This window comes from Pogonomyrmex barbatus, unplaced genomic scaffold (assembly GCF_055798465.1).
Source record: "Pogonomyrmex barbatus isolate J1 unplaced genomic scaffold, ASM5579846v1 scaffold1, whole genome shotgun sequence".
NCBI classification, from domain to species: domain Eukaryota; kingdom Metazoa; phylum Arthropoda; class Insecta; order Hymenoptera; family Formicidae; genus Pogonomyrmex; species Pogonomyrmex barbatus.
In genome coordinates this window covers 16,375,977-16,386,338 of record NW_028297098.1, presented here as the reverse complement: position 1 = coordinate 16,386,338, position 10,362 = coordinate 16,375,977, and the positions used below count along the sequence as shown (strand labels likewise).

General features: G+C 32.9%; 3 protein-coding genes and 1 long non-coding RNA gene across 5 annotated transcripts in view; 2 read left to right on the top strand and 2 right to left on the bottom strand.

The window, feature by feature from the left end:
• Nucleotides 1-973: 973 nt before the first annotated feature.
• Nucleotides 974-2,877, bottom strand: Apt1 (Acyl-protein thioesterase 1). Of its 2 annotated transcripts, none has more exons than XM_011647026.3 (7): nucleotides 2,667-2,877; nucleotides 2,197-2,228; nucleotides 2,039-2,104; nucleotides 1,899-1,946; nucleotides 1,556-1,802; nucleotides 1,332-1,496; nucleotides 974-1,246 (listed from the first exon to the last, which is right to left on the bottom strand). In XM_011647026.3, the coding sequence occupies exons 1-7, from the start codon at nucleotides 2,712-2,714 to the stop codon at nucleotides 1,199-1,201; spliced, it is 654 nt and encodes a 217-aa protein (XP_011645328.1). In that variant the 5' UTR covers nucleotides 2,715-2,877; the 3' UTR covers nucleotides 974-1,198. The 2 variants fall into 2 exon arrangements, with proteins under 2 accessions (XP_011645328.1, XP_088940212.1); XM_089084086.1 differs by lacking the exon at nucleotides 2,667-2,877 and adding an exon at nucleotides 2,415-2,531.
• A 1,041-nt stretch (nucleotides 2,878-3,918) lies between these two features.
• Arpc5 (Actin-related protein 2/3 complex, subunit 5) lies at nucleotides 3,919-5,204 on the top strand. The gene is made up of 3 exons (XM_011647025.3): nucleotides 3,919-4,202; nucleotides 4,287-4,359; nucleotides 4,783-5,204. The coding sequence occupies exons 1-3, from the start codon at nucleotides 4,042-4,044 to the stop codon at nucleotides 5,020-5,022; spliced, it is 474 nt and encodes a 157-aa protein (XP_011645327.1). The 5' UTR covers nucleotides 3,919-4,041; the 3' UTR covers nucleotides 5,023-5,204.
• Nucleotides 5,205-5,291: 87 nt separating this feature from the next.
• Nucleotides 5,292-7,578, bottom strand: Ccm3 (programmed cell death protein 10 Ccm3). The gene is made up of 5 exons (XM_011647024.3): nucleotides 7,268-7,578; nucleotides 6,828-7,005; nucleotides 6,504-6,636; nucleotides 6,177-6,341; nucleotides 5,292-5,912 (listed from the first exon to the last, which is right to left on the bottom strand). The coding sequence occupies exons 1-5, from the start codon at nucleotides 7,337-7,339 to the stop codon at nucleotides 5,828-5,830; spliced, it is 633 nt and encodes a 210-aa protein (XP_011645326.1). The 5' UTR covers nucleotides 7,340-7,578; the 3' UTR covers nucleotides 5,292-5,827.
• A 103-nt stretch (nucleotides 7,579-7,681) lies between these two features.
• The window catches only part of LOC148938177 (uncharacterized), a 138,015-nt gene continuing 135,334 nt past the window's right edge, over nucleotides 7,682-10,362 (top strand). Inside the window, exons 1-2 of the long non-coding RNA XR_016141163.1 lie at nucleotides 7,682-7,763; nucleotides 9,442-9,818. This is a non-coding gene — a long non-coding RNA (uncharacterized LOC148938177). The remainder of the gene's footprint in view (nucleotides 7,764-9,441; nucleotides 9,819-10,362) is intronic.

Sequence of the window (10,362 nt, the reverse complement as noted above, 5' to 3'; positions counted from 1 at the left end):
TTCATGATATACAGTATCACAGGATTTCCCAAACTTGAAGTACATAAAGACTAGTATTTTATTTTTAGAACGATTTTTTTTATTATTATGTAGAGATAACTGAGAATGTGTTATAGAAAGGTAATATTACTTCGTGCATTTTTAATAAAGCTGTGCATGTTTGTGAATCGTATAATTGTATTATTCTTAAAGAATTCGTATATTTCTCCTCAAAGGATCCACATGAAATCAGATGTAGAAGAGTTTAGGAAACCCTGATCCATGTTATACTGTTACTAAGTGATGGACTGGTGGATTTCGACAGTATAATGCGTAATCACAGATTACATGGCCGTGTCACTGTCTTCTAGACAATATCCGCTACAAGTGATTCATTAGCGGCAACATTTTATGTTATAGCGCGGGTCTAAATGAAATAGAAATTTTAAAAGGTTCGTAGCTGCTCGAACGCGCGAATTACTTAAGTGCTTCATGGACGTTTTTGTTTGTTAGTTAAACAAGAATTATCCGAAACGCAATGTAGGCGCAAAAAGATTGGAAGTTTTGTCAATGGAAGAACTGCAGAAAGCTCTTCATTTAGCATAACTTAATAGTATTTTAACAGTATCTTTGACATAAATTTACTTGTAAATTTACTATTGTCGCAGACTTAAATCACAAAAACGAATAAACATCACTTTGTGTTATTTTTGAACAATATATCGCTACACCAATATAACTTTGCAAATAAATATAATATGGGTTAATATTTGTATATACATATTTGTATATACATATGTATAAATATATGTATATTTATACGTATATGTATATATACTCGTAGAGACATTAAAGATTAGAAGAAACGAGAAATACCAATTTATAGATATATACTAAAGAAGAATTGAGAACTGTACGAATTAATTTGTAGTATCGCTATATGAAATGCTTTGATACATTAAAATATCGAAAAGTTTGGATACACAGATACAAATTATATAAAGATTGTAAATAAATATATTCTTCTAAAAAATGTATTTTTTCCTATATAGCACTGCATCTCAATATCTTGGAAGATTTTCCTACTTAACTCCTTTTTAAAGAGTTCGTATAATTTACTAAAACTAAATAATCGCAAAATTGGAATCATTTCAATATAATGTACAAGTAGATGCTTGACGTAGCCGATAAAATATCGATGCACGTTCAATTCAATCTATTACGGCTTCAGAACCTTTTCAATGAATTTCTTTATGTCTCGCATTTCCTGTAAAAATAATAAAAGATAGACATTGTGATTTTCTTCAGAACATGAAAGATTTGATAAAATTTTTTTCTAAGAGTTTTCTTACCTCTTCGGAAGATGTATGCATCATTCCTCGGTACGTTTTGAATTCTGTCTGTGTCATAAACTGTTTTAAAAGAGATGCGGTCATTTGACCCCATCTATATGGCACAATCGGATCGCAGTCACCGTGACATTGCAGCAATGGAGTATTTCTATTACCTATTGCTTCCTGAATAAAAATTTGGTATTATAATTATTCTGCTAAATATTTATGTATGCAATACTCACTGCTGGAAATTTTTGATGTAGAGGAAGCCATGCGGATAAAGCTACAATGCCAGCTAGAGGTTCTGGGAATGTAAGAGCACTGTACATAGCTAGTGCTCCACCTTGACTGAATCCTCCAAGAACAATGCGTGTAGTTGGTATCCCAGCCGCAACCTCCTCTGCTATTAATGAGTGAACTGTTTCAGCAGCCTTACGTATACCTTCTTCATCTTCTGGACCACTGGAGTCCAAAGAACGTAGATCAAACCTAGATTTGCAGAATATATTAATAATTTTGCATAAATATCATTTTGCAATAATTTCTATTGAAAATTAGATATCCATATGTCCGTCATAAAATTACCAGGAAGGCATTCTGAACCCTGCATTAAATGTTACCGGCATTGTGGGCCTAAAACAATCAATAAATCATATATTAAAATACCATTAACAATTATCAATTTAGTTTCAATTATAGAATATCTAAAGATATTGATAACATACGCAGTAGGGCAAATAACTTTGACATGAGGAGACCGTACTGCACCCATAGAACTGGCCCAGCCATGCCTGAAACATATATAAATACAACATGTATTAATATCTATCATTTTACAGCAAAATGTTACAGACTGCATTTATATGCTAAAATATGAACTCACCCCGTGTCACCCAAGCCGTGGAAAAATATTAACTGAAAACAGACATAAAATATTAAGAAAACGTTTCTTAATACAAAATAAGATATATTGACCTTATTCAGATATTTTTTTCTAAATATCAGATTTTAGATTTTTTGAACTCGCCAATAAAATAAGTCACTTTCAGTGGAAAACGATCTTAAACGGTATGGAAGATCGACGGTAGCGTTTTATTATACTAGGGAAGCTGCGATTGATCATTCTCACCGAGATGACAATTGTCTCGCGGGGAACGTACAATAACCGAGGGAAAAGAAAAGAAATCGGCGACAAAAACAATCTGCATCGAAGATGGAAAAAAAGCGCAACGAGAATATAATATCTCGTATTACGAACGTAATTCACTTATGATTGAATTAGAATTGCATTGATACCGCTAGTGGTATAACCAAAAACCGCCGCTACGCCCGCAAGATGATTTGATATCCTACCGTCGCCGTGTGCTTAGCTGTAGCTGCGATCACGACTGGGCTCGTCATGTCCTGTCGCCTTTTTGGACGGCCTGGAACAAATTTGCGCAACTGTGTAACAATTCCGTAAAAATCGCGAGCGTATATAACGCAGCAAGAGAGAAAGATGTGACTCCTCTTCGCTCTATATCGAGTACTTTATAGTACGGCCGAGGGGTGGAGGGAGAAAAAACGAAAGGCCTGTAACGAGGATTAGAGGGGCAGTGGGATCATAAATGCGCATTCGCGTGAATATTCAATTTGTAGCTTTACATTTGAATTTATCTTGACCTTGATAAGCTTTGATAATTCAATATTAATGTTGATTACTGTCGTTATGTTGCATAAATTGCATTAATCGAGATCAAATTTTAATAGTGTCGACACGTGTAAAATATTTCAGATTTTTTTTTAAATGAACTGAGAAGAAAATAAATTGCAGGAATTTGACACAAACCTGCGAACAACCAATTACCCATATTTATTTCAACAATGTCGTAATATTCATCGAGTTCTGATTGATTTCGCAGTAAAATACTTGTTCCTCGGACGATCGAGAGCGATAAAAGCAACGTACGTCATACGAGTGATTAGAGCGCATCAGTCGATATGAAAATGATCCTCGATCGTAATATTGAAAATTTCGATTTGAACTTTTCGATAGAACTTCACGATCTATGCAAAAATTTATTTAGCCGAATTCTACAAAATCAAACTGACCAATCCTACGTCGCATAATGCAAAGGATGAAATTCTGTATCGAATGATTGGTTGCTTTTCCGCGGTGACTTTGTTCATATTGATACGTGAATTTGTATGAATAAACTTTAGGTTTATTCTTTTTGATCGAACTTCTTGCATCGTTCATTTTTTCTCTTTCTTTCTTCTACGTGGAGAGAAAAAGAGAAAATATAAATCATGCAAGAAAAAGAATCTAAAAAAGAATAGACTTTATCTCTCAATCTCGTCAATGTAATCTCAGTAACTTGTGTTTATTTTTTTTTAACTCTAAAAATTAGATAAAATTAGATAAATTAAAGGATAAAGAGTAATTTAAGTCAAGACTGAATTAATGTATTGAATAAAAGTGAATATTAAAATTTTAAAAAATAAAAAGCCAGTTAAATTAAGATTAAAGTTAATCTATATTAATAGAAATAATCGTGAGAAATAAAAAAAGGATAAAGAATAAATGAGAAGGAAGAGAGAGAGAGAGAGAGAGAGAGAGAGAGAGAGAAAGAAATAATGAGATAAGATGGCGGGGCGCGACCCGTTTCCGAACGTACGTGAGTAAGACATCGTCGCTGTTCGATAAGCCGGGCGTGAACGCAAGGAAACGTTCGAGCACGCAGCCGAGATGTCAAGGAACGACGGCAAGAAGGACACCTCGGCATCCGCGTTCCGCAAGATTGATGTGGACCAGTATAGCGACAACAATTTCAAAGAGGAGGATGCTGACGGCGGCGTAGGTGCGCTCACCGGTCCGGACGAGACAGAGATTTTGACACTTCTTAGCCAATATCCTTTTGGAAAACTCGTTCTTTAGAGCCGTTGCTTTTCAGCCGTTTTATCTCTAGGCGATTTTCCTTAACATTTAATCAAGGGTAAGAACGCGGAGGCGCTGATATCAGTATTAAAATCTGCACCGTTGGAGTGTAAGAATCAGCAAGTCAAGGTAACCTCTAAAATACATGACGGCGATTTTGTCACAAATGTGCGGATTTTGCGATTTGCTAAGCGCGAAATAGCATCGCGATTCTGAAAATTATATTATGATTATTCATGAAACACTGTTAGTTTTGATATGGATTTGGAAGAATTTCAAACGTTTTAAAGATCATAATACTTTTTATTTATAAATAAAAATTGCTTTGCGATTTTTTTTACATAATTTTATAATTTATGTATAATTCTAGGAGAACCGCTTGCAAATTTAAATATAGAGTCGATATAGAACATACAGTTTACATGAACATTACATGAAGTTTGATTGGGCTAGTGTGAATCTCTCTAACTTACAATGATCTCTATTAAACAACTTATATTTGTTTTACTAGACATATGAAACTATATAAAATGTATTTTTATCTATTTGCAGGACAGTGCTCGAAACTTAACACAAAAAGTGCTTCTAAGTATAAAATCAAATCAAATGGACGATTGCTTAGCACAATTAGATCGTGACTTAGTAGATGTTCTAATGAAGTATATTTACCGAGGTTTCGAAATTCCAACGGAAGGTAGCAGTAGTCATTTATTACTTTGGCATGAAAAAGTATTTAACATAAGCGGTGTTGGTTGCATCGTACGTGTATTCTCCGACAGCAAGCGGGCTTGAAGTTTTGTACATTTTGCAGTAACATGTTCATTATGATAATTACCATTAATTCTTACTGTTATTCATCGTCATTGTTAATGTGATGAGGATGTAGATAGGCAAGCCATTCACAATTTTCCATATAGGAAATACGACAAATTTGTGTACATTTGTTATCAATAAAGTAATTTTTATTTCTTGTATATTTGGAGGAATAATTCCTCCCATTATGTCTTCCACCATTCCGCCTTTATTTTATTCTAAAGAGTATAAACACACTTTTACAGAAATTGTTTAAAAGGAATAAAATTCAATTTCCAGATGTATTTTTCACTCTTGTACATATTTAAATATATATTACAAATTTTAATGTTACTTTAAGACATATATGTTTTACTAATATTTTACTCTTTAGAGTTACAAAAAGATAAGAGAAAATGCATATATATGATATATTATTTTTATGAACAATAAAATTGTTCACATCAGAACATTTTCTTATATATTATTATTGACCATTACAATGAGAATTGACGATTAATATGACATTTGAGTTGGCACAAAATAAAAGTATAAATATATATAATTTGGAATAATATACCCCAACATCTTTATTTTATATATATCTATATATATAACAAAAACTATAGTGCAATCGGTTAACGAGAACGTAATGATGTTAAATCCTTTATATCGAATATTCATAGGTTTTATCACTGCTTGTATAATAGAATATATGTGAGATTAGGATGTTATGCAATATTTATGGTTTATCTGACTCTCGTGATATTATTACATACAACGCTGGAAATTCATTGAAAATTCTTTACTCACATTTGTCCTTTACTGTGAGCATAATCATATTTGTTTGGTGTATCAGGTACAGTGCGCTCACAAATACTGCGTTTGCTCTACAAAAAATATATATTTCATTATTTTGGGATAAAAATATAGATGGTCAGCAGAACATTTGTTATTGAAAATCTTTTAGATTCAAATATTCTTTTAATTCTACAGAACTAATTCAAGTTCTTAGCACAGAAGACTTTCAGTAGTTGAAAAAATATGTATTATTCGATAAATTCGATAATGTGAATTAATTAATTAAATTTTTTAATTTTGCCGCATATTAATTTTGTTTTAATTGGTCATTTTTGGATAATTTATATACTTACTGTCCTTCTTTGAAGTATTCCTTTAATGTATTGCTGAATCTTTTACTATATTTCACGAATTCTCTCTTACGTTGATCTAAAGCTTGTTTACCAGCTGAACCAGGTATAAATGCGGTAACCTCATTTACAGCATCTAAGAGTTTCTTTATTGCACTGGCAATTTCTCTGAAAGGAAGAATAATAATTGAGAGAGATATAGAATACTCTACATATATACCCAGACAACACAATCTCTAAAATTAAATCATAAGACATACATTTTCCTGGTTTTAGATATTATATTATCGGGTAAGATTATAGATACTAAATATTTATATAGATACAAACTTGATTGTTTCTAAAAAGGTCTTTCTGTCTGTTATCTCATCAGGAATCCTGCTAAGTATTCTTTTCAAGGAGGTTGATTTACGATTCAATTCTTGAAATGCATCTTCTGAACGTGCTGAACGGTACTCCACAACTGCAATCAGAAATAAAATGTATTATTATATCAAATGTATTATCATGCATCAAATGTATCATTATATTTCAAATCTTGAGTTGATAAATTAAATCAGATGCAATTAGAAGTAGTATAAGTGTCATTAATGTTAAATGCAGGTAATTACAATTTTTATAAAAAGATATTTATATAAAGATATATAAAGATACCATCATAATCAGAAGCAGCGCCCTGCAACCGTAAGACACTTTCGTTCATGTCAAGATTCAACTCTGCTCTACGTATTATACCCATGATCAAGTCATAAGTAATTCCAGGATGCGAACTCTCCGCTTTTGAGAGAGCCGCTCGTAGAGTCTGTGCTGCCATCACATTTTGCCTTTCCAACTGTAAAAGTTTAACGATCTGATAAACATCCAAGAGTTCTTTGTCTCGAGATGCAAATTCAATAAAAAGATATATATATATATATATATATATATACAAAATCACGTTTAAATTTTTCTCATAAGAGAATTTTTCTCATCAGAGAAAGAGAGAGAGAGGTCAATCCTTTATACTCAACCAGTAGCTGTTTATCACTAAATCGAGATGTCACATTAACAAATAGGAATATTATTCAGGAAAAGGATTGCCGTGGCCGACATACCTTGGTTAATATTGGCCTTAATATGACGGGAAGAACCAGTGATGTAACCGGGGTCTCATCGCCCATTGTCATCCTTCACCGTGTGTGTTGTCGCTCGAGATGTCGAGAATTAAAACGATTCGGTCGCGAGTCGATTCGGACGAGGCGCACGAAAAGTCGAGGCCGCTTTGCAAAACGGTCGCAGCAAAAGGGTTGTTTACACGCGACTGGCACGAACACAGCTCACCAGCATAACTCTTTCTCTATGACAGCTGTCACAATAGGCGCTAGACACGCGGAAACGAGGTTACCCGGCGCTGCCAACATTATCCGAACGAGTCGAAAGTTGTCGCGGCCTCGCGCCGTCATTGGTCGTCGCAAATAGGCTCGCGCTTCTCATAGCTGTGAACTTTTTGTACCGACTCTTTCTCCTCGTAATGTCTAATGATAAATCTTTCTCATTTTAACTTTGGTCAAACCTCTTATTAATGTAATCGGCGATTAATTCAACCGGCAGGTATTCATTTCTATCGATATATATTAATTTCAGTTTAACTCTGTACTCTATCCTTTTTCTAATTCTTTGAAAAAAAAAAAAAAGATAAAAAAAGATAATTTAAAGCGAGGTTAAAGTTGAGTCTTCATTGGTCGAAATGAATATTAAAATAAAATTTTTAAATAATTTGTAATCTTCCTCTCTGTTGCGTTTGTCGCATAGTTGTATCTTTAAAAAAATATATAAGAATATATATAAATATATATAATTATATATATTTATATATGTTCTTATATGAAAAATTTTATATGTGGATTTCGTCTTCAAAACGTGAAAACGTGAAACTCTTGTGCTATTTCAAGCACAGAAAAACCTGCGAGATACGCAAGTTAAACAGACAGGTCCAAATGTTACTTCCGTATCGGTGAAATCTATGACAGGTAACTCGGACTCCCGTGAAAGGTCACTTGCACTCGTTTCAAATCGATTCGCGTTAGTAAGATCTCTTCCTCTCTTACGGTTGAAGCCGCGATATCACGAGTTTAGAAAGAGACTCTCTTTAACCAATTAGTCACACCGCTGTGTACTTCAATGATTATCATTCAGCTTCTCGCTCATCGCTTTGTATGTCGGTGCTTTTCGCACGATTTCTCTCTCGGATAATCAGTAACAAGATTCGCGATGAGAATAATTGCAGATGAAAAAAGAAAGATCACACTCCTTTCTTCTTCAATATCAGATCTATTTTCCGAGACACCACAAATCTTTTCGTCACCATTTGAAGGAATTGGGTGATTTTTTTCGCGTAACTTTGAGTATCGTAATCATGTATTTTGGATCGACTCCGATTATTTCAATTAATCAGCGATTAATTCAATCAACAGAATTGCATGTAGCAAAATTTAATCATATAGTTCATCATTTCTAATTTAATATTTTTTTCCATGTGACATATTTTTATAAAAATAATTTCATTTAGACTAATAAAACAATGAGATGGATTTCATTCGGACTTATTTTATTTTTTTAAACATAATAAAAATGTAGGAAATAATTAAACAATTCTAATCGAAATCCGGATCTGAACAATTTTATTATATGTTCCCTGACATTGATTTTAATAAGTCATTCAAGGTTGTTGTTTCATTTCATATAAGAAATGCGCTTTTTGAATGCGCTGATTGATCAAGGCAAAAAATTCTCGACTCCAAATATTTTCTATTCCATAGCCAATCAAAACAAATTTTTTGTATGAACAAAATATTAATCAAAATTAATCGAAGTCGGAAGCCAAAATTTCACGGTATACCGATACAAGCAGTGGATGAAAATATGTTCCATCATATAAATTAAATAAAAATAAAAAAGAAGGCTTTTTATGAAAGATATTCAGAAAACGTCTGAAAATAATGTCTTAAAAAAGCCTTACATTTCGATTTTGAATTTTGTGTTGTCTAAATCTATTCAATGCATCTCGTAATCATCATACCATTACATTTCTCGTAATCATCATACCATTACATTTCTCGTAATCATCATTATTTGCTGTGTTTCGTAACTCGAATTCGTTATAATATGTTATGTAAGATATAGACTATCGGTTGTCGATTTGCCTTTTTACAATTTGATACACGCGTGATATAAAATATCACCACGAGATGGAAATATTACGACAGTAACGATCGTTTCAAATTTTCAGATCGAGGGTTCGCGCATCACCTCGGCTAACTTCACTACGTTTATGTACGCGCGCAACCGCGGCGACCGCCATTGCTACGATTCGAGTCTCGCGAGTGTGCAGCATGTAGCAACGCTCTCTCGTGTAGTATATTATTTTGCAATTTCATTGAGTTTTGCGGACGTATGCCGAAAGCGTTGTGGAGATCGAGGAGAGTCGAAAGTTCCCGTGGAAGTCGCGATCGTGCCTGTTCGGTATGGAAAATCATGTTCCGGGATGTTCACGACAAGGAAAGAAAGGAAAGAGGAAGGACAGACTTGAGAATGTAGAATGAAAAATCGAGAATCCGAATTTATTAAACAGGATACTTTTAGACATTCGATATAATGGAAAAGAAGGTACGTATTAATATTAAATAATTCATTACGGCTTCTTCGTCTTGGAAGATTTTGGAGAAAAGAAGGGGGAGGGGGGGAGAGAGAAGTAGATATAATAATATATTTCTAAGATTAATATTTCATATGTGATACAACAAAATTTTTGATTGATAGGATAGAGAATTTTTGGAGATCTGAAAATTATACTATTATAGAGCCAATCAACATATTCAAATATTTCGTATAAATAAAATATTAGATACTTCAAGAATAATTTATTTCGACAAGTATTCGATAAAAAAAATGTTATTTCAGAACTAAATAAAATCTTTGATCATAATAGAATATAATATATTTGTCATGATTGTCAATTTTAAATACGTCCTTCTCTTATAATTTACATACCTAATATATCAGGAAAAAAGATTTCACAATGTAAACAACTAGGTGTTTTTTTTTAACTAAAAAATTCAAACCTTTATGGATTAAATAATTATTACGGATTAAAATAAATTCCATTAATTTGTATAATTCTAGTTTTCGATCAATTGTTGGCAAAGAAAGA

Coding starts and splice junctions, on each gene's coding strand:
- Apt1 (XM_011647026.3), bottom strand. CDS start 2,714: ATGACGAGCCCAGTCGTGATCGCAGCTACAGCTAAGCACACGGCGACG. Junction 2,229..2,666: donor CAGCTAAGCACACGGCGACG/GTAGGATATCAA, acceptor GTCTGTTTTCAG/TTAATATTTTTCCACGGCTT. Junction 1,497..1,555: donor TACATCAAAAATTTCCAGCA/GTGAGTATTGCA, acceptor ATTTTTATTCAG/GAAGCAATAGGTAATAGAAA.
- Arpc5 (XM_011647025.3), top strand. CDS start 4,042: ATGTCAAGGAACGACGGCAAGAAGGACACCTCGGCATCCGCGTTCCGC. Junction 4,203..4,286: donor ATTTTGACACTTCTTAGCCA/ATATCCTTTTGG, acceptor ACATTTAATCAA/GGGTAAGAACGCGGAGGCGC. Junction 4,360..4,782: donor GTAAGAATCAGCAAGTCAAG/GTAACCTCTAAA, acceptor ATCTATTTGCAG/GACAGTGCTCGAAACTTAAC.
- Ccm3 (XM_011647024.3), bottom strand. CDS start 7,339: ATGACAATGGGCGATGAGACCCCGGTTACATCACTGGTTCTTCCCGTC. Junction 7,006..7,267: donor TAAGGCCAATATTAACCAAG/GTATGTCGGCCA, acceptor AAACTTTTACAG/TTGGAAAGGCAAAATGTGAT. Junction 6,342..6,503: donor ACCTTTTTAGAAACAATCAA/GTTTGTATCTAT, acceptor TCTTCCTTTCAG/AGAAATTGCCAGTGCAATAA.